This window comes from Bactrocera tryoni, chromosome 3 (genome assembly GCF_016617805.1).
Source record: "Bactrocera tryoni isolate S06 chromosome 3, CSIRO_BtryS06_freeze2, whole genome shotgun sequence".
Taxonomy (NCBI): Eukaryota; Metazoa; Arthropoda; class Insecta; order Diptera; family Tephritidae; genus Bactrocera; species Bactrocera tryoni.
Window position 1 is genome coordinate 34,518,195 of NC_052501.1, and position 21,682 is coordinate 34,539,876.

At 36.9% G+C, this 21,682-nt stretch overlaps 2 protein-coding genes across 2 annotated transcripts; one reads left to right on the forward strand and one right to left on the reverse strand.

Moving 5' to 3' along the window:
- Positions 1-478: 478 nt before the first annotated feature.
- LOC120770165 (nucleoprotein TPR-like) lies at positions 479-8,405 on the reverse strand. The gene is made up of 6 exons (XM_040097373.1): positions 8,134-8,405; positions 1,560-7,917; positions 1,203-1,495; positions 1,008-1,144; positions 803-941; positions 479-739 (listed from the first exon to the last, which is right to left on the reverse strand). The coding sequence occupies exons 1-6, from the start codon at positions 8,282-8,284 to the stop codon at positions 585-587; spliced, it is 7,233 nt and encodes a 2,410-aa protein (XP_039953307.1). The 5' UTR covers positions 8,285-8,405; the 3' UTR covers positions 479-584.
- Positions 8,406-15,699: 7,294 nt separating this feature from the next.
- Positions 15,700-16,390, forward strand: LOC120770080 (jerky protein homolog-like). The gene has a single exon (XM_040097222.1). The coding sequence runs from the start codon at positions 15,737-15,739 to the stop codon at positions 16,388-16,390; it is 654 nt and encodes a 217-aa protein (XP_039953156.1). The 5' UTR covers positions 15,700-15,736.
- The last annotated feature ends 5,292 nt before the right edge of the window (positions 16,391-21,682 follow it).

Here is a 21,682-nt window from a genome sequence, read left to right on the forward strand (position 1 = left end):
AAGAGTGAATGACAACTCAACTAATTTGTAAAAAAACAAAAAGGATTCCTCATATAAACGGGGATAACTTATGAATCTGCAATAAACAAAAGTTAAAAGCCTTTAAATTGTCAACACAACTTTGGCTTACTTGGTGTTAGGAAGTTCGAATTGATTTCTGTCAAATGGCTTTTTCTAATGCGCAGCACATCAGTTTTGATCCAAACATTTTTGTCATCGTAATATAAATCAACTCATGTCCATTTTAATAATTATTCACCTTTTTGTGAACAATAACCAAATTACATTGATTTTGATTTTTCGTTTAAATATTTTCAGCTGTTTAATTATCTGTCAAATTTTCATTTTCTATATTGGCAATACCAATTAAACTTCGCTGAAAATAGTTGAAAATCGTAATACCACAAAATAGTAGGATTGGTCTGAAATTGAATTGCTCTACTCTCAATTCTACCGAGTATAATTAAAATAAAGTGGCTGTCTTCTAAATTAATTAAATCCGTTTTTATGTTGAGCGTTTTATATTGAGGAATATAATGGGTGCTGTATATGATATTTTAAATACTATTTCTAATGGCTAATATTTATGAGTAACGCATGTTTCCGTAATTTCCTCCGGTTGGGCGTCGCATACGTCGGGCTCTTTGTGAACGCTGATTGGGAAAACCACGAAGTGGACTACCAGGCTGCTCTTGTCCACGGTGATTTGGCGAAACATTCCTCGAATGGCCAGCACTATCTGTAAATAAGAAAATACATTTTATGTGAACATATTTACTTCACATATATCGTTTATTTATACCTTGCCAAATTATAGGTGTAGGTCTACCTCCTCGCTGAAACCCACGAGAAGGTCTTCTTACATTTGTCGTCCCTTTGATGGCTTTCGAACGTGTGGTGATTGAAGGTGAAGTGGAGGCTTCGGCTTCACGTCCTTCTTCCTAAACACGAAAAATTCGAAAACGTAATTTTAATTACGTTTTTACATTTTATTTGAAAATACATACTTCTACTTCCTCTACAGCTTGTTTTTCACCCTCTGAGGAAACACCATCTGCGCCTTCATTATCTTCAGACGTTGCTTCGACCTGATTTTGCTGGATATCTTGTATTTCAGACTGGGTAGCACCGCTGCTATGGTGACCTAAAAAATGTCATTGAAGTTTAGATTAAATGTTTGAGCTGTTCTCTTTTAAACTCACTTTCACTATCTGCATTTTCAGGAACTTCACCAGTAGCAGCTTCTTCCGCAAACTCTTCTTCCACTGCTTCCATATCTTCTTCTGTGGCAAGAGCGGCTTCACCCGACCCACCACTTTTTGAAGCGTCTGGCCCATTCTCGTCGTTGTGTTCTCCAACAAGTTCTTCACTCTCTACTACATTTTCTTCGGTCGCCTCGTTAGTAGCAGCAATATTTTCATGTTGATCGGAATGGACAGCAGTTTCACCAGCACCAAATTTTGAACCTTGTGGTGAGCTTACAATCTCAGCACCGCTATTAAAAACAATATATATTTTATTGCTCTGTTTATATTAGTTGATAAAATAATAAACCCTACCTATCTGAAGGTCGACTTCCACTGGGGTCCTGTTCAGTGTTATCATTTATGTTTCCACTAATTCCCTGTTGTGGTAACATTATTGTCGCTTTCTGTGGGCGAGTTTGCTTCCATTGTGGGCCAGTTGGAAGAGCGGCATTGGTGTTGGTTTCATAGCTACCGCTGCTGATAGTTTGGCTCTGCTGATGGCTGTCCATCTCATGACTGTGTGCTATTGCAGCCGCTGCTGCTTGACTTGTACTAGCTCCAATGTTATAATGAGCATCTGGCTGGTTGTCAGTGCCTGAAGTGCACTGTGCTTGGTTCTCAGTACCCTCATCCACATCTACTTCATTGTTATCTATTTCGGCATCAGCGTGTATATTACTTTCATTGACTTCTGGAATTTCGTTCTCATCCATGTCTTGATCTTGTTCATACGAGTCTTCATACCCTTCGTGCTCGGCATCCCCGTCGGTTGGTCCATCATCAGCATCAATCATACCGTCGTCTTCCTCCTCTGAGTCGACAACAACAATGTCATCCTCTTGATCACGCTGCGATGAAGTAGGAACCTGATACTCAACATCAATTCCCGACTCTGTTACACCCAAAGTAGCGGGCTCAGATCCACGCAAACGTTTTGGATGTTTGGCGGATTTATCAGCACTACAATCTTCAACATTTGTAGATGAGTCACCTTCTGGCTCGCGAGATCTCTTATGACCGCCTGATGTACCAGCTTGTGTAGTGGTAACGCTGCTGCTCGAAGGTGCATGACGGCTGTGACTACTAACGGCAATATGTGAGCTCGAACTGGTAGTTCCCGATGTACTCGGTTGTTGATTACTAGGATCTTGCTGAAGTTGCAAATTTGGAGATGGTACATTTTGAGAGGACCCCTCAACACGTGGCGAAACTAGGGCCACAACCTGTTGCTGGCCTCCACCTACAAGCAATTGTGATTCGTTTTGTTGAGGCTGTTGAATGCTTTCTGCTTCTTGTGAACTTTCTGCTGCAGATGTGGAACCCATTGGTGGAATAGCAGCAACCGCAACCGAAGCCGATGTGCTCGTGGATGGCATATAATCGGTGTGCGATGAAGTTGGCGACGATGACATTGACTCTATTGAACTGCTACCAGTAGTATGCACTTGCTGTTGTGGGGGAACCAATGCCGTGTTACTGCTGCCAGTCGAAGCGTTCGTAGTACTAGACGATGAAGTTGACGTCGACGTCGATGATCCACCGGCTGCAGGCTGTTGGCTAGTAGGTAGAATGGCTGCTGTTCGGCTATTCTGCACCGATATTGGTCGAATGCTAGCCAATGGGGTTTCACTCCCGCGCCATGGTGTTACTGTTGCCGATTGCTGTACGGTTGTGGACCCAGACATAGGCTTAACGTTCGCTGTACGTAGAGAAGATTCTGAAATACAACCTTTATCGGTTATGGCCACCGAACTCGTGGACGGCTTAGCTGATTGTTGTAAACCAAGTTGTCGGTTTAGTTGATTAATGCGCATCAGCAAAGATTCATTTTCTCTGGTCAGACGAGCAATTGCCTCTTTATTCTGATTATTTTGTTCAAGTAATTCTTTCTCCAGCCTTGCTAAAGTCTCTTCATATTGAGTTTTTATATTATTAATAGTAGAATCTGTGTTTTCAGAACTTTGTAAAACATTCTGTAATTTGCTCTTAGTAGTGTTTAATTCCTGACTGATAGCATTCTTGGATTCAGTTAAACTCACAATACGTGCCTTCGCCTCTCGCAAAAGAGTTTTGGTGCGATCATCAATTTCTACTGCTGTCTTTAAATCATCGTAGTCCTTGCGTAGCTTATCGCTTTCTTCTTGCATTGTACGAATGACACCATTAAGATTTTCAATTGTAGTACGCTGCTGTTCTATTTCATTACTTACGGCTGTTGCAGTGGCTGCAGAACCATCAGCTCCACTGTTGCCGCCCAGATCCATGTTATCTTGCGTCGTTGCGGAACCATCTGATGTGGCGGCCGCGGTTTTATTGGATAACTCTAAATAGGAGTCCTTATAGCGTTTAGCTATTTTGCGAATCTGGAATTCTTTGTTCTTAGAATCTTGCAATTGAGCTTCTTTAGATTCCATTTCTTCAGTAAGCTTTTGTAGGGATTCTTCTTTTTGCAACAATTTATTGCGCAATTCCATAATCTCTTGCAACATGCGCATGTTATTTTGACGTACACCGGTGTAGTCGTCAGTAACTTTCTTCTTTTCTTCATTCAGAGTTTGAATTTGCTTTTCAAGCGATGCTATATCGGTTTCACGTTGAAGCTTCTCTGCTTTGTTGGCGTTTAGCTCATCGGTAGTTTGTTTCAGCAAGTCCTTTTCATGGGTCAACATTTTAGCCAAATTTTCCCGTTCCGTTTGTAGGCGCTTAAATTCCTCAGGATTTTTATTGCTCTTTTCAACCAAAACGTTGGCACGTTGCCGCCACTTAATAGCTTCTGTGCGTAGAGAAGTATTTTCTGAAGTGAGTTCCTCAATCTTTGTGGAGAGTTCTCGATTTTGGTTTTGTAAAGGTAACAAATCATTTTCAATAGTGTTAATGTGATCGTTGAGCTCTTTTACACGTGCAGCAAGAGAGTTACGTTCTTCACGCAATATTCTATTACTATCAGTTATGGCATTTAGGTTTTCTATCTTACGAAGGATTTCTTCGTGTTTCGTGGCTGAAACCACTAAGGTCTCAGATTTAGCTCGCTCCTGGTTAAAGCTTCCCTTTAATTCATCCATTTTTTTCTGTAAAATCATATTCTCCGACTGCAATCGCGCATTTTCGGCTTTCAATATGTCCAATTTTGCGTCGATAAGGTCCTTTTCTTTTCGTAAATATTTTATGATTTGTAATAATTGGTCATTATTCTTGGAGTCATCTTCTAATTTGGAACGATTTAAATCTGAGCAGGAAGTATCCATATTTGATTCATTCAATGAATTCGTAGACAAGTTTGGCGCTTGTGATTGGCTGAGTATGTTTAGTTTCATTGTTAATGCTTCAATTTGATCGTGCAAGCTGGAATTAAGTCCATTCAGATCCACTATTCGCTTATCCATTTCATCTCTTTCATTTTGGAGTAAACGTAACGACTCATCATGTGAACCTTTAAGTTCTTCGTACATTTTTTTGGCACAATCTCGTTCTATGATCAATTCATTTATTTGATCTTGTACCTTAGTCATTTCAGCCTTAACTTTTGTAAGCTCTTGTATGTCGGCTGAATGCAACATCATTTCATTGGCATATTTTCCTTGTACTGAGTTTAGTGCTTCTGACAAGGAAGTATTTTCTGTTCTCAATGTGCGAAGATTTCGGTTACACTCACTTAACTTCTGTAGAGTATCTTTCAGTTCTTCTTTAGACCTTTTCAGTTGATCGCATTGATTGGAGTTTGGTACTTCTGTTACAGATGCGAGTTGCACCTCAGCTTCCAATTCGCTAATGCGAGATTTTAGATTCAACTCGGCTAATTTCAACTCATTCAGTTGAGACTCAGCTTTAGTGGTGTATGCGGTATGCACTTCATGAAGATTTTTAATTTCGGCCTCAGCACTTTGGGACATTTTAAAATATTGATCCCCATGTTCTTTAGCCTTTGCCAATTCACTTTGCAAAGAATTTATTTCAATTTTAGCTTCCTCTAGTTTAACTTCAAATTCGCGAGCTTTTTTGTTCGCCAAGGCAATGGGATTGTCATTTTTGGAGGGAGTTAGGCTTTCCTGTAATTTCTTGCTAAGCTCATCGATTTGATTTGTTTTTGCTCCGAGCTCTTCCCGAACTAAATGTAACTCATTTCGTAGTTTTTCAGATTGAGATATTTCTTCTTCCATATGCTTCTTTGCCGATTCAGCTTGTCGCTTAAGATCACTTGTGGTTTCTCGGAAGCGATCCTCCTCCTCTTGGAATCGACGACGCTGGGCGGACAATTCGCGCACTGTTTCGTCCAACCTTTGTTCCAAACGTGCTCGTCCTTCCATTTCGGAACGTTCTAAATTAGATTTGATCAGCTCCAAGTTGTTCAAAAGTAAATTTTGATTTTGCTGTTCCCGATGATAACCTTCCTTTTCAGCTTGCAGCCGATTTACAGTGTCTTTAAGTATGCGATTTTCACTTCGTAAATGGGATGCTTCGCTCTGAGCAGAGGAGAGTCCATGCTGAGACTTCATGACTTCGTCTTTTAGGAAATGTACAGTTTGCTCATGTTTTATAATGGTATTCTCATAGTTTTTGCTACGATCTTCCAGAGCTGTAATTTGTTGCTTATAGGTAGATATGTTCTTCTGTTGTAGTTTTATTTGCTCTTTGCTATACTCTAGAGAAGACATAAGTTTACAATTTGTTGAAGTTAGTTCCCTAACTTCAGTGCGCATTGAATCAAATTGTTCATTCATAATACGTTCGTTATTTTTTTTCTCCTTTGTATAATATTCATACTGTTCCTTAAGTGTTTTATGCTGTTCCTTAACTTCTTGTAACTGCTGCTCCAAGTCTCTTATGCGACGTTCTGCATTTGAATCTATAGATTTTCTATTCTTACTTTGGATCGAAGTATTAGTTGTATTTTTATTTTCAGTTTCATTTAGGTCGACCATTTCAGCGTCATCAGCAGTACTGAGTTCTAACTGTGAACCGGACTTCTGAACATTTTTTTGAAGATCGAAATACATTTTCTTGTAACGTTCACATTTTGAAACCAATGTTGCCACTGTATTATTTTGTTGATTCAATGTTTCTTGCATTGATTGGAATTTCTTGGCGTAGTTTTCAATTTTCTCTTGATATGCTGCAGCATCCATTTGTTGTTTCAATGTTTCGGCATCCTCCAATTTGGTGCTTAGATCGCGAACCAAGAGCAATAGTTTTTGATTGTTCTCTTGCAATTCGACAATACTATTGAATGTGACCAATTTTTTTGATATAACATCATCGGTGGTTGAAAGATTTCCACTTTGATTGGGGCCGTTGTCTGAAATTAGTCCGATTCGTAACTGCTCAACTTCCTTAAGTAAATAACACACTTGACGACTAAGATCATTCTGTGAATTCTTTAATTTTTTATTTTCTCTTTCTAAGTGATTGATTTTGGAATGTGCGTTGTCCATAAGATCCTCCATATCTGCTTTCTTACTTAGTAATTCATCACGCTGGTGAGCTAAAATATTATTGGTTTCAATTAATTTTTCGTACTCGAGTTCTTGTTTTTTAATTACAGGAGCATTTTCGCTTAATTCTTGCAAAATTGTTTTTAGTTGAAGGTTTAGTCGGGCATTTTCTCGTTTTTGCAGTTCAAGTTCTTCCGAACTCTTGACATAAAGTGAATATAATTCCGTCAACGACATATCAGTTCTTATCAATTTGCTGGCAATTGCCGCAGATGGAGCAATTTTAGATATAGCACTCTCTGTAGTTTCATTTTGCAGCTCTTTTAACAAATCGTTTGCGTGTTGAAGCTCGGATTTTTGAGACTCAATGATTTTGTCGCGTTCTTCTAATTCTTGATCATGTTGTAGGACAGTAGCTTTGAGTTTTGTCTCAATTTCTCCATATTGTTCACTGGCTTCAGCCAGCATGCGCTTTAGGTCAGTTATGGCCGCACTTAGTTCATTACGCTCAATGTCTGTGTCTTCGCAATTACTTTTGTATAGTTCAGCCAATTTCGTTTTTGCCTCAAGCTCTTTTTTATAGAAATCCATCATTTTGTTCGCTTCTTCATTTTGTGTTAATATTTTAGTTGACAAATCTTGAACATTTTGATTTAGCCTATCATTTGTTTCTTTGTATTGCGCACACTGATTCTGTGCTATTTTCAGTTCCTCAGTTTTGTCAGCAAGCTTGGCCTCAAGATGCATACCCTGCACTGTATTATCTCGTCTAATACTCTGAAGCTCAGATATATTGCGATTCAAATCGTCTGTGAGAGTTCGAATCTGATTATGAAGCATTGCACGTTCTTGTTCCATTCGTCGTTCTTTAAAATCGAGCGCCACTTTCTGGCTTTCTATTTCGTCTACTCTAGCAATAGCTTCGCATTTTGAAGATATAGCATTTTTAAGTTGTTGTTGATAGGAATGAATTTCTTCCTGTAGCCTATCTAGCTCACTCTTTTGACGCTCAATTAACTTCAACAAAGAATCCCGTTCTTCCGCTACAGAATTTCTTTCAGCACGTAGCGCTGCCAATTCTCTTTCGTGATTACTGCACTTCTCAAGAAGATGAACGCGATCCGCTGAAACACTGTCCAGTTGAGTACGAAGTTCTGCAACATTTTTATCTTGACTCTCTAATTTCACCTCATAATCCTGAATTTGAGCTTGTAACTCCTCAGATTTTTGTTCATAATCATCTAATTTTAAAATGTCAAAAACACCATATTATAATATTATACTTATATATATATACATGTATATACTAATTATGTATGTATATACAGCGTCGAAATAATTGCAATTTGCAAAATGCAAGAGACGCCATTTGTTTGAGGTTAGATTATTTGCTATCTAAAGAATTTGTTCCAAAACAATATTATTGTTAAATTATACACGAGAACATATTTACTTACGAAGGCGATTTGCCGCTGCTTTATTTTTACAGAATTCATCAACAAATCCGTCTAGCCATGTCTTTAATTTATCTTGCACCACAAGCGGTGTTTTCTCCAGTTCCTCACCAGACAAGATGTTTGATATCAAAAGTGGACCCGACAGATCCATTTTAAATTATTTTAATATTACACACACGCAACTGAAACTATTCAATATATTATTATAAAATCCGACAACCTAATTCCTTCAGACGCGAAAAATTTTCCTTATATACAGCGGCAAGCTCTAACCCGGTTGTACGCAAAATATTAACCAAATGCAATTCACAATAGATTAACGAGGTTACCACATTAATTCTTTTAGGTACAGAACTATTTTGAGGATAGGTGATGTACTGACTAGACGCAGAGCTGATGCCAAATAGTTCACAAACAGACGAACAAATTCTCATCAAAACGAATAAATATCTGCAGATATGAAAAGGCTTGCTTATTTTTTTTTGGTTTTTGAATATACTCTAAATTAGTTTATAACGAGATGGGTTTCTAAACACATCGCTCTCATTCCATTAAATTATATATTTCATGCAAAGCTTTCAAGAATTTTAAGTGTTTTCCTTGACGACGGCATCTTGACTGTATAGGGGGACTCTCTTGCTCTTTCCAGATTGCTCGAGGACACAAAATGCAAAAATCTTATACCGAAAGATGCAATGTCAAGAGAGCACCCATTGAAGAATCTAGTGACATATGAACGGCTAATTCGCTCAATTTATTGAGAATAGCTAATGTGCATAACTATTATGAATTGCCGCACATTCTGTATTCATGCTTAACAACCTTGCACGGTGCACGCATTGCAGAATTTTCCACTTGGTGCAAAAAAAAAATTGTTCGCAATGGCTGTGAAATATGTCAGACCAAAACCCAGGTTTATTTTCGTGCAATGACTCGTAAAAACATAAATGCAACACTGTTTTAGCTGTCATTTTACATAAAGACATATTACGCCGTTAAATTGTTGAGGAAGGTAAGCTTTAAATAGATTTTATAATTTCTACTTAAGTTTTTTGTTAAAGGGTAGGTTCCAGCTCTCAAGAAATGTAAAAACTTCATATAAAAAAACGCATAAGAAATGGTCAAGAAAATTTATTGCGGTAAATTTTCTTGTGCTGGTATAAATTATTTCAATAAAATATGAATATGGCAACGCAGGTTTTTCGAAGAAACATAAAATCGACAATTGTTTCTTCAAAGAAATTCAAAGTAATCGTTGAATTCATCCTAATTAAATTAAAATCATTATTATGAAGTATAGTCCATGTTGAAATGTTGTATAAAACTTACCAATCATCAACAACATTCCTTATTAAATTGCAATGAAAATGTTTATGTTACTACACACATACATACATATTACACACAAAGTTTACTTTCTTTGTTTATTCTCTCTTGCTCTTCTTATGTCGATCATTCACAATGCGAAGCCTGCTGTCAAAATTACTTGACTACAGCTCAATTTTTTTTCTTGAGCATTTACTTGAGAGCTGGAACCTAAAATATAACTCAAAATATCATTGCTATCAAATTTATTATTTCAATTGTTAATGTTACGATTATCATAGTCCGAAAATATAAAATCTTTTTTTAAAGATATACATTTGTAGAAAAAAGTATATTTCTCCTTTTTTTATTTTCCATATAAATTTTAAACAGTTCAAGAGCTCGAAACATGCGGTACATCAGCTCGAGCCTACCTACTCGACGCCTTTTCGCAAATGATTATGTTATGATAAAAAATGCCCACATACAGATTTGGCAATGGCAAGGCAATTGCAAAGATTTGACAGTTAGTATGCCATAAATTTTTGCCTGTTGAGATGTCCCCTAAAAGCAAGTTCTTATCATAATAATTTACTCATATATGTAGTTGCCCAATATTTTACTTGGCTTCGGGTTTAAAATCTTTTAAAATAAAAAATCAGGTCAAACATACGAAAGAAAATTACGTGAAACGTCAATCGTATATGGTGATTGGCATTATGACATACGATAGGAAACGGATCGAAATGTATTTTCAATTCACAATACTTCTTAAATTCCACATTGCTTTGGATCGTATGTTTAGATCACAATAGATGTGGAACTGTCAAACCTGTTGCGAAATTTTCAATAAACTAACAAAAGTTAATTGAAGAAGTCGGACGATAGGGAGTCGCCTTGTCTGATTTATTTTGATATTTAATTAGCTTTTGTTCTTCTTCTTAATTGGCGTAGACACCGCTAACGAGATTATAGCCGAGTTAACAACAGCGTGTCAGTCGTTTCTTCTTTTCGCTACGTGGCGCCAATTGGATATTCCAAGCGTAGCCAGGTCCTTCTCCACTTGGTCTTTCCAACGGAGTGGAGATCTTCCTCTTCCTCTGCTTTCCCCGGCGGGTACTGCCTTGAATACTTTCAGAGCTGGAGTGTTTTCATCCATTCGGACAACATGACCTAGCCAGCGTAGCCACTGTCTTTTAATTCGCTGAACTATGTATGTCAATGTCGTCATATATCTCATACAGCTCATCGTTCCATCGAATGCAAGGTTCGCCGTGGCCAACGCGCAAGGACCGTAAATCTTTCGCAGAACTTTTCTCTCAAAAACTCGCAACGTCAACTCATCAGTTGTTGTCATCGTCCAAGCCTCTGCACCATACAGCAGGACGGGAATTATGAGTGACTTATAGAGTTTGGTTTTTGTTCATCGAGAGAGGACTTTACTTCTCAATTGCCTACTCAGTCGGCAGTAGCAGCTGTTGGCAAGAGTTATTCTGCGTTGGATTTCCAGGCTGACATTGTTGGTGGTGTTTACAAAGGTTCTCAAAAATACGAAACTATCTACAACTTCAAAGTTATGACCGTGAGTGCCAAGTCGCGAGTGCGACCACTGTTGGTTTGATGACAGGAGATATTTCGTCTTGCCCTCGTTCACTGCCAAACCCATTTGCTTTGCTTTCTTGTCCAGTCTGGAGAAATCAGAACTAACGGCGCGGGTGTTGAGGCCGATGGTATCAATATCATCGGCATTCGCCAGCAGCTGTACACTCTTATAAAAGATTGTACCTGTTCGATTAAGTTCTGCAGCTCGAATTATTTTCTCCAGTCGCACGATAGGGAGTCGCCTTGTTTGAAACCTCGTTTGGTATCGAACGGCTCGGAGAGGTCCTTCCCGATCCTGACGGAGCTTTTGGTGTTGCTCAACGTCAGTTTACATAGCCGTATTAGTTTTGCGGGGATACCACGTTCCTTATGCATTTTAGCCGAAACAGCCAAAAACGCTACTCTCTTCAATGTCGCCATTGCCCCCCTGAACAATGTCGCCATTGCTCAATATGCATATATAGTTTTGTACACATCTATGTTTTCAGTAACAATTTTTTATAATATAAAATATCAAAACTGAAAACAAACTATTAAAAAATAGTTTATATATTTATAAATAATAGCATTCGACTCTGATTTTGAGTTATTTGAAGAAAATTTCAAACATATTGAAACATATTGAACAGATTGAATTATAAAAGTTGATAATTACTACAGTATATCGATATTGGCAACCATGGGTTGTGAGAGAGCAATCAGCTGTCACGTTTCTACGGCAAAAATCCAAATGCCGTGAATTCTCACGGCATCCTACGTCAAAGAGAGAAGGCAGTAGCGTTTTTCGCTGTTCACTTACATTGCGCGTCCATAGGATAGGTCGTATCAGCTGACACGGGCCACGGGTCTACGTTTTTGGCTGTTTGCGCTATTAAGAACAAGCAGTTTGGGCGAATTCGAAAATTCTATTCTATCGTAATTTTCGATGCTCAAAGGCGCGCAATATTTATGGATGTAACACAACATTTTATACTCTCCTATTTCAAACGTAGAAATTGATTTCAGATGTTGACAAAATTTGTATTGAACAAGAATTTTCATATTATGGGTTTCATCTACTCGGCTTGAATATCCACTAAACCGCCAGCAACAAATCACATTATAATTTAGTACGTTCAGAACATGAGACCAATGTATATATGTATGTACATAGTTACATATGTACGTATACTTGACGCCATAAGTATACTCTGCTTTATGAAATAAATGTTTAATGCTTTAAATCTTAAGAATCATTGCTTAAATAACAGAAATTGTATAGTCTTGCAAAATGTTGCTACAGAGTATAATAGTTTTGTTCACCTAACGGTTGGGCACAATTCCGATTTCTTTGGCGACGCGATCTGAAGTTACCGTGGGAAAGAGGAAGTCCTCCTAATTAAGAAATACATATAGTATAGTATACATATATACAGGATTATGTGTATATAAAAATTCCCAAAATTCGAACATTTCAACAAGCGATTTTACTACATTTAACACACTTTATGCACATTTTTCCCTTCAAATTCATTTAATTAAATTGTAAGTATTTTACACTCGTAGTAAAAATCATTTATGTACTAACAATTATGAGGAGCGCTGCCATACATACATATAATAATACAAATATGAGCAATTCGCTGAAATTTCTCTTTTTCGCTATAATTCGTCTTTCTTTATTTAGCAATTAGTTCTAATAAAAACAAGTGTCTATAAATTATATTTCAAATTAAAATGAGTATAACGAATCTTATCTTAAACATGCATATGGATATTTTCTTATTTAAATATAACAAACAACTACATAAGTAGTATTATATAATAATATTACGTTATAAAATACTTAGGGTTTTAAAGGAGTACTACTCGAAAGTACTTCTGTCACCCTGGGTATTGGCTCGAAGAAAGTTATTTTTTTAAAGCGTGGCCGAAGGCCTTCTACGCAGAAAGAAGTACTATGCGAAAGAAGTACTACGCGACCCCGATATGATATAAATTTTATATTATGATACTATTATCATAGAGTTTTACTTATTTGTGTTTATTAAATATAAATCACATATTATACATATACATACATATGTATGTATATGGGAAAAGTGTTCACAACACTTTATTTAAATATACAAAGTGAAAAATGTGAAAAAAATTAGTAAAACATTTTGAAATACTATGTTTTATTAATCGGGAATAAAAATATAAGTGTTAACAACATTATATTTGCATATTCCTCCTCTGGAGAAGCTCCACTATCCGTACATACCCCATTTATACCAAAATTCGTTAGTTTTTTTACCCGACCGCCAAAGTAATCGGAATAATGCCAACGGTTGTATGTAGCACCTAATAATAATTGATAAATGATGAGAGTAATGAGACGAGTTGAAATCCGTGGAACTGTCTGTTCGTCTGTCGGTTTGACCGTCTGTGCAAGCGATAACTTGAGTAAAAACTAAGATATATTGTTACAAGTGTTTTTTGGTAAACAGATTTGGACGAGTTCGTAGATGGGCGTAGTCGGACAACTGTCACGCCCATAAATCGCCATTAAACGAACACCTATAAAGTGCCATAACTTAGCAGTACATTAAGATATAGAACAGTAATTTGACACAGGGGATCACAGTAGCATTGGCCATCTGTTGGCTAAAATTTTTGAAAAAGTTGTGGCCCCGTCCTCTAATAGGTTCAATGTACATAAGTATCTCCTAAACCACTAAAGCTATAACAACCAAACTGCGTACAGCATATGTTACAAGAACTTCTATCGACAGTGTGCAAATGGATGACCGCTCCCCATATAAGGATACTCTTAAAAACCACTAATAGCACAAATAACAAAAAATGCACCATGGTAGGAGAGGGCTTTAAAGGAGCTGAGGTGAAAATTGGACAATGAGCGTGGCACCACCCTCCTTTATGTGAAATCCCATATCTCGGGATATTCTTCCGACATTCTTATATTACAGTGTGAAATTGAGCGACATCGGGCTTCCCATATAATAGAATTTTAAATTTCATTTGATTCTTCCAATTTCTATTAATAGTAATAATAATTTATATAACGAGACAAAACTTTGCACGAATAAAGCCTTTAAACTATGTCACCTTATGACCAAAAATTGTCAAATCGAATTTCGTTTAAGCCCCTAAAACCGAATATATTAACCCTACCGCCTATACTTGACCATTTATCCAAAATATGGGTCAAAGTATAAGATATAAAATTGAAATTTGAAGAGAATCACCTTGCTGATAGTATGTAGTATGTCCCTTAGCAAACATATACCTAATACAAAGATTTTCGAACTTCCAGGTGACTAAACTATTCTGCATTATCAGCCAATATGTGAGTTATTGTAATAAAATTGAGAGAGCGTTTGTTTCCAATAACGGTGCATATTTGTGCTTAGAATGAATAAAATCGGGTGAAAACTTGCCGTAGATCTCATATAACTAATGAGCCTAGTGCACCTAAAGTTATTACCATGAATAGTAGCTTGAGCAATTTAGCTTACTAAGAACAATAGCATACTTGTAGCAGTAAACATTTATTTTGCAAAGGAGCGTAGACATACATATAGCAGCTACTGTATCTACGACTCGTCTCGATAAAGCTGAATTTTTTTCAAAAAGGTTATTGTAAACAGCTCTCTTTGGGCATGCTTGATAGTGCGAATTCCGATCCTACATTCATGGAGAGCATTATAACTGCCGATGAGGCATGGGTTTATGAGTTTGACATGCAAAAGATCGAAGAGATAAAACAAAATTCGCTGAACTAGCTGACGGTCATCCCACTTGTGCTAATGAAAAGTATTTCGAAGAAAACATTGTTGGCATAAGTGTATTACATTTGAAGGGGATTACTTTGAAGGCGACAAAATAAATATTGATGAACAATTACATATTTTGCGTTTTACAGTAGAGGCCCGCTAATCCGGACATGGCCTAATCCGGATTCTACTGTAATCCGGACAGGGTTAAAAAACTCAAAATTTCTATTATGTCCCTTGTAATCTGGACCGACATTCTCTTTCCGTATTCTCTAATCCGGATCACATGTTTATTATTCACTACATTCGCTTTTATGCTTTATCGGTTTAAGTTTTTTTTGTTTTTTTGGAACATGTGTATTATTTGTTATAATAAACAAACAGAAATTTATAAATATTTTTTCATAATACATAGTTCTGATATGTCTTTGGTAATCCGGATTCCCTTATATTCCGGATAGGGACCGGTTTTAATTGATCCGGATTAGCGGGCCTCTACTTTAAGTAATAATTTTCGCAAAAGTATCGGTTGTAACCGTACATTTTATGCTCTCAAAATGTTCAAAGATCAAAGCCGGAGGCATAGGGGAATTTCTGGACTGATTGCATTAACGTTTGACATTACTTGTACAGTAGAATCGCGCAAAAGTTAACTCGCGAGAAAGTTAAACCTTCGGCTAAGTTTACCGATTTTGAGCGTCCACGTACTGCTCTAAAAAGTTAACTTTGGGTTAACTTTTTTGAGCTTTTCTATTTTTTCAAGCCCAACCGTTTGTTTGGCAAGAAAAACAAGCTCGGTTATTCCCCTCATTGCTATGTATTCCCCGAATTTCTATGTAAAAATTATAGTCGGTATCGCGAGGTACATATGTATGTATATACGTAGTGTGTCATGAGCGTTTAAACTTGCGAGTTGTTTATGGTTAGTGTGTTAAAAAATGCCAACAAAGCAGAGAAAATCATTGCAAATCAGATTAAATTTGCATCAAAAAGCTGAGATTTTAAGAAAACTCGATGAAGGTATTCATGGAAATCGATTGGCGTTGGATTATAATGTATCTAAGGCGGCCATCTTAAAAATAAAGAGAAAACGTCATGAAATTTTGGAGGCAGTGGCAAACACACATGAACTTGCAACCAAGAAAACTTTACATAAATCGGAATATCCCGTTCTTGAGGCAAGGTTGTATAAATGGTTCTTAAGCCAAAGACAGCGTAATTGTGCAATGAGTGGTCCAATTTTAAAGGCAAGAGCCAAGCTCGAATTTGCCAAATTGCACACAGGAAAACAATTTCATACAAGTGATGGATGGCTTGCAAATTTCAAGAAAAGATTCGGTATTCGCCACTTAAAAATTTGTGGGGAAAGCCTCCCAAGCGACAAGTCAGGAATAACACCGTTCATTCTTAATTTCCGGGCAAAAATGAATGAAATGGAAATTTCGGACATGCAGCTTTATAACGCAAATGAATGTGGATTATTTTATCGTTTCCTGCCCGATAAAACATTTGTCGCGGCAAACGAAAAGACGGCACCTGGCCGAAAAATAGCAAAGGATACAATCACATTTATGTTGTGTGCGAACGCATAAGTTGAAACCATTGATAAGTGGTAAATCCGCAAACCCCTGCTGCTTCAAGGGGTTTGAAAACCCATTGGAATATGCTAACTCGCAAAAGTCTTGGATGAATTCAGAGCTATTCTTCCGCTGGTTCCATCATTCCTTTTAATTCCTAATCGTTGGGCATACTTTCGTCCGACTATATTGTTGCAAAGAAGCCGATGCATGCTCATTATCAGTAAGGAGATTTAAATAGATTTTTATAATTTCTACTTAAATTATAAAGATTTGTTATCAGTCAATAAATTGCTCGAATCAGCTATTCATATATCACTAGATTCTGCAATGGCCTTGCATATTTCGGTATAGAACTTTTGCATTTTTTGCCATCGTGCAATATTGCAAGAGCAAGAGAATCGCCCTTACTGTGAAAACGCCTCTCAAGTGCTAAACACATAGAGCGCAACATGACATGGCAACACGACAGTGAACTGTAAATGGCGTCGTGTGAGTCCTTCTACATGAACATTTGTAAGAGAAGAGGCGATATAACATTAGCCAAGTATGTACACAAGACAACACAGTTGTCCATTTTGCATGTACACAATTTTTCTTTGTGCCCATACTATTACTTTTCACTTCTCAATGAAATTTTAATATTTTGTTCAAAGTCAAATTTTTAATGCAAAAAATAAGTAAATAGAGTAAATTTATTTGTTTTAACTTATAAATTGTTATTATGGAAATGATATAACAGAGCTATTTTAGACTTTTATTTGTAAAATAACGTCAGGTTTCTTAAAGCTGAATAATTTTACTTTTTACATATTAGTGGCATCACTCCTCTCTGCATATCAACTCTACTGTCGTCAGCAAATCTAAGAATATTTTCAAGTTAGCGAGAGCGACAACGGCAGCAGATGTCGCTTGCAGTCTGTCTCGCTTTTATGTGTTTAGCACTTCACTGAGTTGCAATTTCGGTAACCGTGACTTGCTGGGGAAATTAAAGCTGCCCAATTATACGCATAAAAGGCCGCCATACACGACACACATGTGCATTGTTCGATCTATATGAAATCGTTTCTGCCATACACGACATACAAATCCATTTTTGCGTTCGATCTTCAAACAAAGTGAATGTGCGATGTAAACAAGCGGAAAATTGTTCGTCCGCGATCTTTCCTATTCGGCGACACGAGAAATGAGATTTTGTGTGCACAATAGCGCCATACATGACGACATACATGTACGCCGCACACCGATCGTAAAAAATCAAACATTTTCGCTGAACATGGATCGGTATGCGCACTCAGCCGCAATCGCACACATACCGATCGAACGCACGTGTGTCGTATATTACTTTAAACTAGTAAGACGCAATCCGCAATACACATACAAATCGATCGAACGCACATGTTTCGTGTCGTGTATTTCAATCGCGAGCATATAAAAATGTCTATGAGGTCAATCCTCTTCATTTCTAGGAATCGTACAAAAAAACCATCCTACTTCCTCTTCCTGTTTATTTCCCTCACTGAACATGACCGAACTCTTTTTTTTAATTTCACTAATTTTTGTTAATATGCATATTCCGTCTAAAATAGAAGTAAGCATTTTAATTGTTTTTAAATATTTTAATTTTCTATTCATTTTTGCAAAATTCAAACGAAATATAAAATCAAAACACAAATTGTTTATTGACCATTTTCTCTGCATGTAAGTACATTATAGTCATTCAAAAGTCTACTCTCCGTTCCTTATGCATTTGGATTGGGCTTTCGTGTAAATTTTTTTGACATTTAAGCATAGGGCAGCATATGCATATTATAGTTAGGCCTTTATAGGCCTTTTGCCTTCCTTAGCGAGCAAAATGTGTTAAAAGTTGAGCCCGTGGTAAAAACGCAGAAATCAGCCATCTTTGTTTGTTTTCATTTGAACAATGTTGCCATTGCTCAATACGCATATATAGTTTTGTACACATCTATGTTTTCAATTACAATCTCTTACGATATAAAATATCAAAACTGAAAACAAACTATTAAAAATAGTTTATATATTTATAAATAATAGCATTCGACTCTGATTTTGAGTTATTTTAAGAAAATTTCAAACATATTGAAGACAACATTTATAATATATCGAGATTGGCAACCCTGCGTTGTGAGAGAGCAATCAGCTGACACGTTTCTGCGGCAAAAATCCAAATGCCGTGAATTCTCACGGCATCCTACGTCAAAGAGAGAAGGCAGTAGCGTTTTTTGCTGTTCACTTACATTGCGCGTCCATAAGATAGGTCGTATCAGCTGACACGGGCCACGGGTCTACGTTTTTGGCTGTTTGCGCTATAATGAGACGAGTTGAAATCCGGGTGACTGTATGTTCGTCTGTCGGTTTGACCGTCTGTGCAAGCGATAACTTGAGTAAAAACTAAGATATGTATGTAAGTATATTGTTACAAGTGTTTTTTGGCAAAAAGATCTGGACGAGTTCGTAGATGGGAGTAATCAGACCACTGCCACGCCCACAAACACCATTAAACGAACACCTATAAAGTGCCATAACTTAGCAGTACATTAAGATATAGAACTGCAATTTGACACAGGGGATCACAGTAGGGCATGGGGCACCTGTTGGCTAACATTTTTGAAAAAGTTGTGGCCCCGTCCTCTAATAGGTTCAATGTACATAAGTATCTCCTAAACCACTAAAGCTATAACAACCAAACTGCGTACAGCATATGTTACAAGAACTTCCATCGACAGTGTGCAAATGGATGACCGCTCCCCATATAAGGATACTCTTAAAAACCACTAATAGCACAAATAACAAAAAATGCACCAGAGACATTAAGTTTTACCTCCGCGACGGTAGGAGAGGGCTTTAAAGGAGCTGAGGTGAAAATTGGACAATGAGCGTGGCACCACCCTCCTTTATGTGAAATCCCATATCTCGGGATATTCTTCCGACATTCTTATATTACAGTGTGAAATTGAGCGACATCGGGCTTCCCATATAATAGAATTTTAAATTTCATTTGATTCTTCCAATTTCTATTAATAGTAATAATAATTTATATAACGAGACAAAACTTTGCACGAATAAAGCCTTTAAACTATGTCACCTTATGACCAAAAATTGTCAAATCGAATTTCGTTTAAGCCCCTAAAACCGAATATATTAACCCTACCGCCTATACTTGACCATTTATCCAAAATATGGGTCAAAGTATAAGATATAAAATTGAAATTTGAAGAGAATCACCTTGCTGATAGTAGTATGTCCCTTAGCAAACATATACCTAATACAAAGATTTTCGAACTTCCAGGTGACTAAACTATTCTGCATTATCAGCCAATATGTGAGTTATTGTAATAAAATTGAGAGAGCGTTTGTTTCCAATAACGGTGCATATTTGTGCTTAGAATGAATAAAATCGGGTGAAAACTTGCCGTAGATCTCATATAACTAATGAGCCTTGTGCACCTAAAGTTATTACCATGAATAGTAGCTTGAGCAATTTAGCTTACTAAGAACAATAGCATACTTGTAGCAGTAAACATTTATTTTGCAAAGGAGCGTAGACATATAGCAGCTACTGTATCTACGACTCGTCTCGATAAAGCTGAATTTTTTTCAAAAAGGGTATTGTAAACAGCTCTCTTTGGGCATGCTTGATAGTGCGAATTCCGATCCTACATTCATGGAGAGCATTATAACTGCCGATGAGGCATGGGTTTATGAGTTTGACATGCAAAAGATCGAAGAGATAAAACAAAATTCGCTTGTGCTAATGAAAAGTGTTTCGAAGAAATCATTGTTGGCATAAGTGTATTACATTTGAAGGGGATTACTTTGAAGGCGACAAAATAAATATTGATGAACAATTAAATATTTTGCGTTTTACAGTAGAGGCCCGCTAATCCGGACATGGCCTAATCCGGATTCTACTGTAATCCGGACAGGGTTAAAAAACTCAAAATTTCTATTATGTCCCTTGTAATCCGGACCGACATTCTCTATCCGTATTCTCTAATCCGGATCACATGTTTATTATTCACTATTTTATGCTTTATTTTTTAATTGATCCGGATTAGCGGGCCTCTACTGTATTTGCAATTGCGGGTACTTTTTTGTCACAATATATGTTTGCATATATAAAATTAGCTTGCTGGTCGTGCAAATTACCATAATGGCTTCATAGAGATCGAAATAATCTTTTATAAGATAATTAAATAAGGAGGAAATTCAACCGGATGTTTGAAAGTCTTGATATTAGTTATATGGGTATGTTTCTACCGATTTTATCCAATTTAGGCACAGAGATGCTTCATTAAGAGAAAATACGTCCACTAAATTTAATTAAAGTAATTCACATATTGGCCGATATATGGGGTATAAAGTCAACCGGAAGTTTGAAATTTTTATATTAGGTAAGGGAAATATTGACCTGATTCAGGTAAGGATTCATCTACAAGTAATTTCAGTTATATATCTCACACATTGACCGATATTTTCATCAAAAAGTAAGCCATAGCCTCTGGAGTTGACATTGCCGGTATTTGGGGAATAGCTACATATATATCGATTAGGACAATTTTCAATGACACCCCTCAAAGACAAGATTCGTACAAACCTTTATCCGGATATATTGATTGGTTGCTGAATTATAATCAAGAAAGTGAACGAGGGAGTGGTTCCTATCTATTCTATATAAAAACCAAATTTATTTGACATTGGTAAATTTATGGGAAAAGCTTCAATGGTTTGGAAGGTATATATGTATATACATAAAACCTATTAGGGACGGGAACACGCCCAGTTTTTAAAAAATTTCAAACCACAGGTACCACTCTTTATGATTCGTTGTACCAAATAACAGATTTGTATCTCAATTTTTCGGCTTAGTTATGGCAATTTATATGTTTTCGATAACGTTTTGTGGGCGTGGAGTTTCGTTAGAATATCTAAATTTTTACTCAAATTACAGCATGCACGGAGTTAAAACTCCGCTCGTCGTCCTCATCATTGATATACATACTTATATATACATAGGTTATCTCGATTAGGTTTAGGTGATACGCACAATCGTTAGGTGAATAAAACTATTCCACTCTGTGGCAACTTGTTGCAAGAGTTTAATAACGTAAATACATACATACATACATACTATGTAGGTATATTAAAAACAACATTTGCTGCGCCAGCTAGTAGATAACTAATAATTTTCATAAAAGTATCGGTTGTAACCGTCCATTTTATGCTCTCAAAATGTTCAAAGATCAAAGCCGGAGGCATAGGGGAATTTCTGGACTGATTGCTATT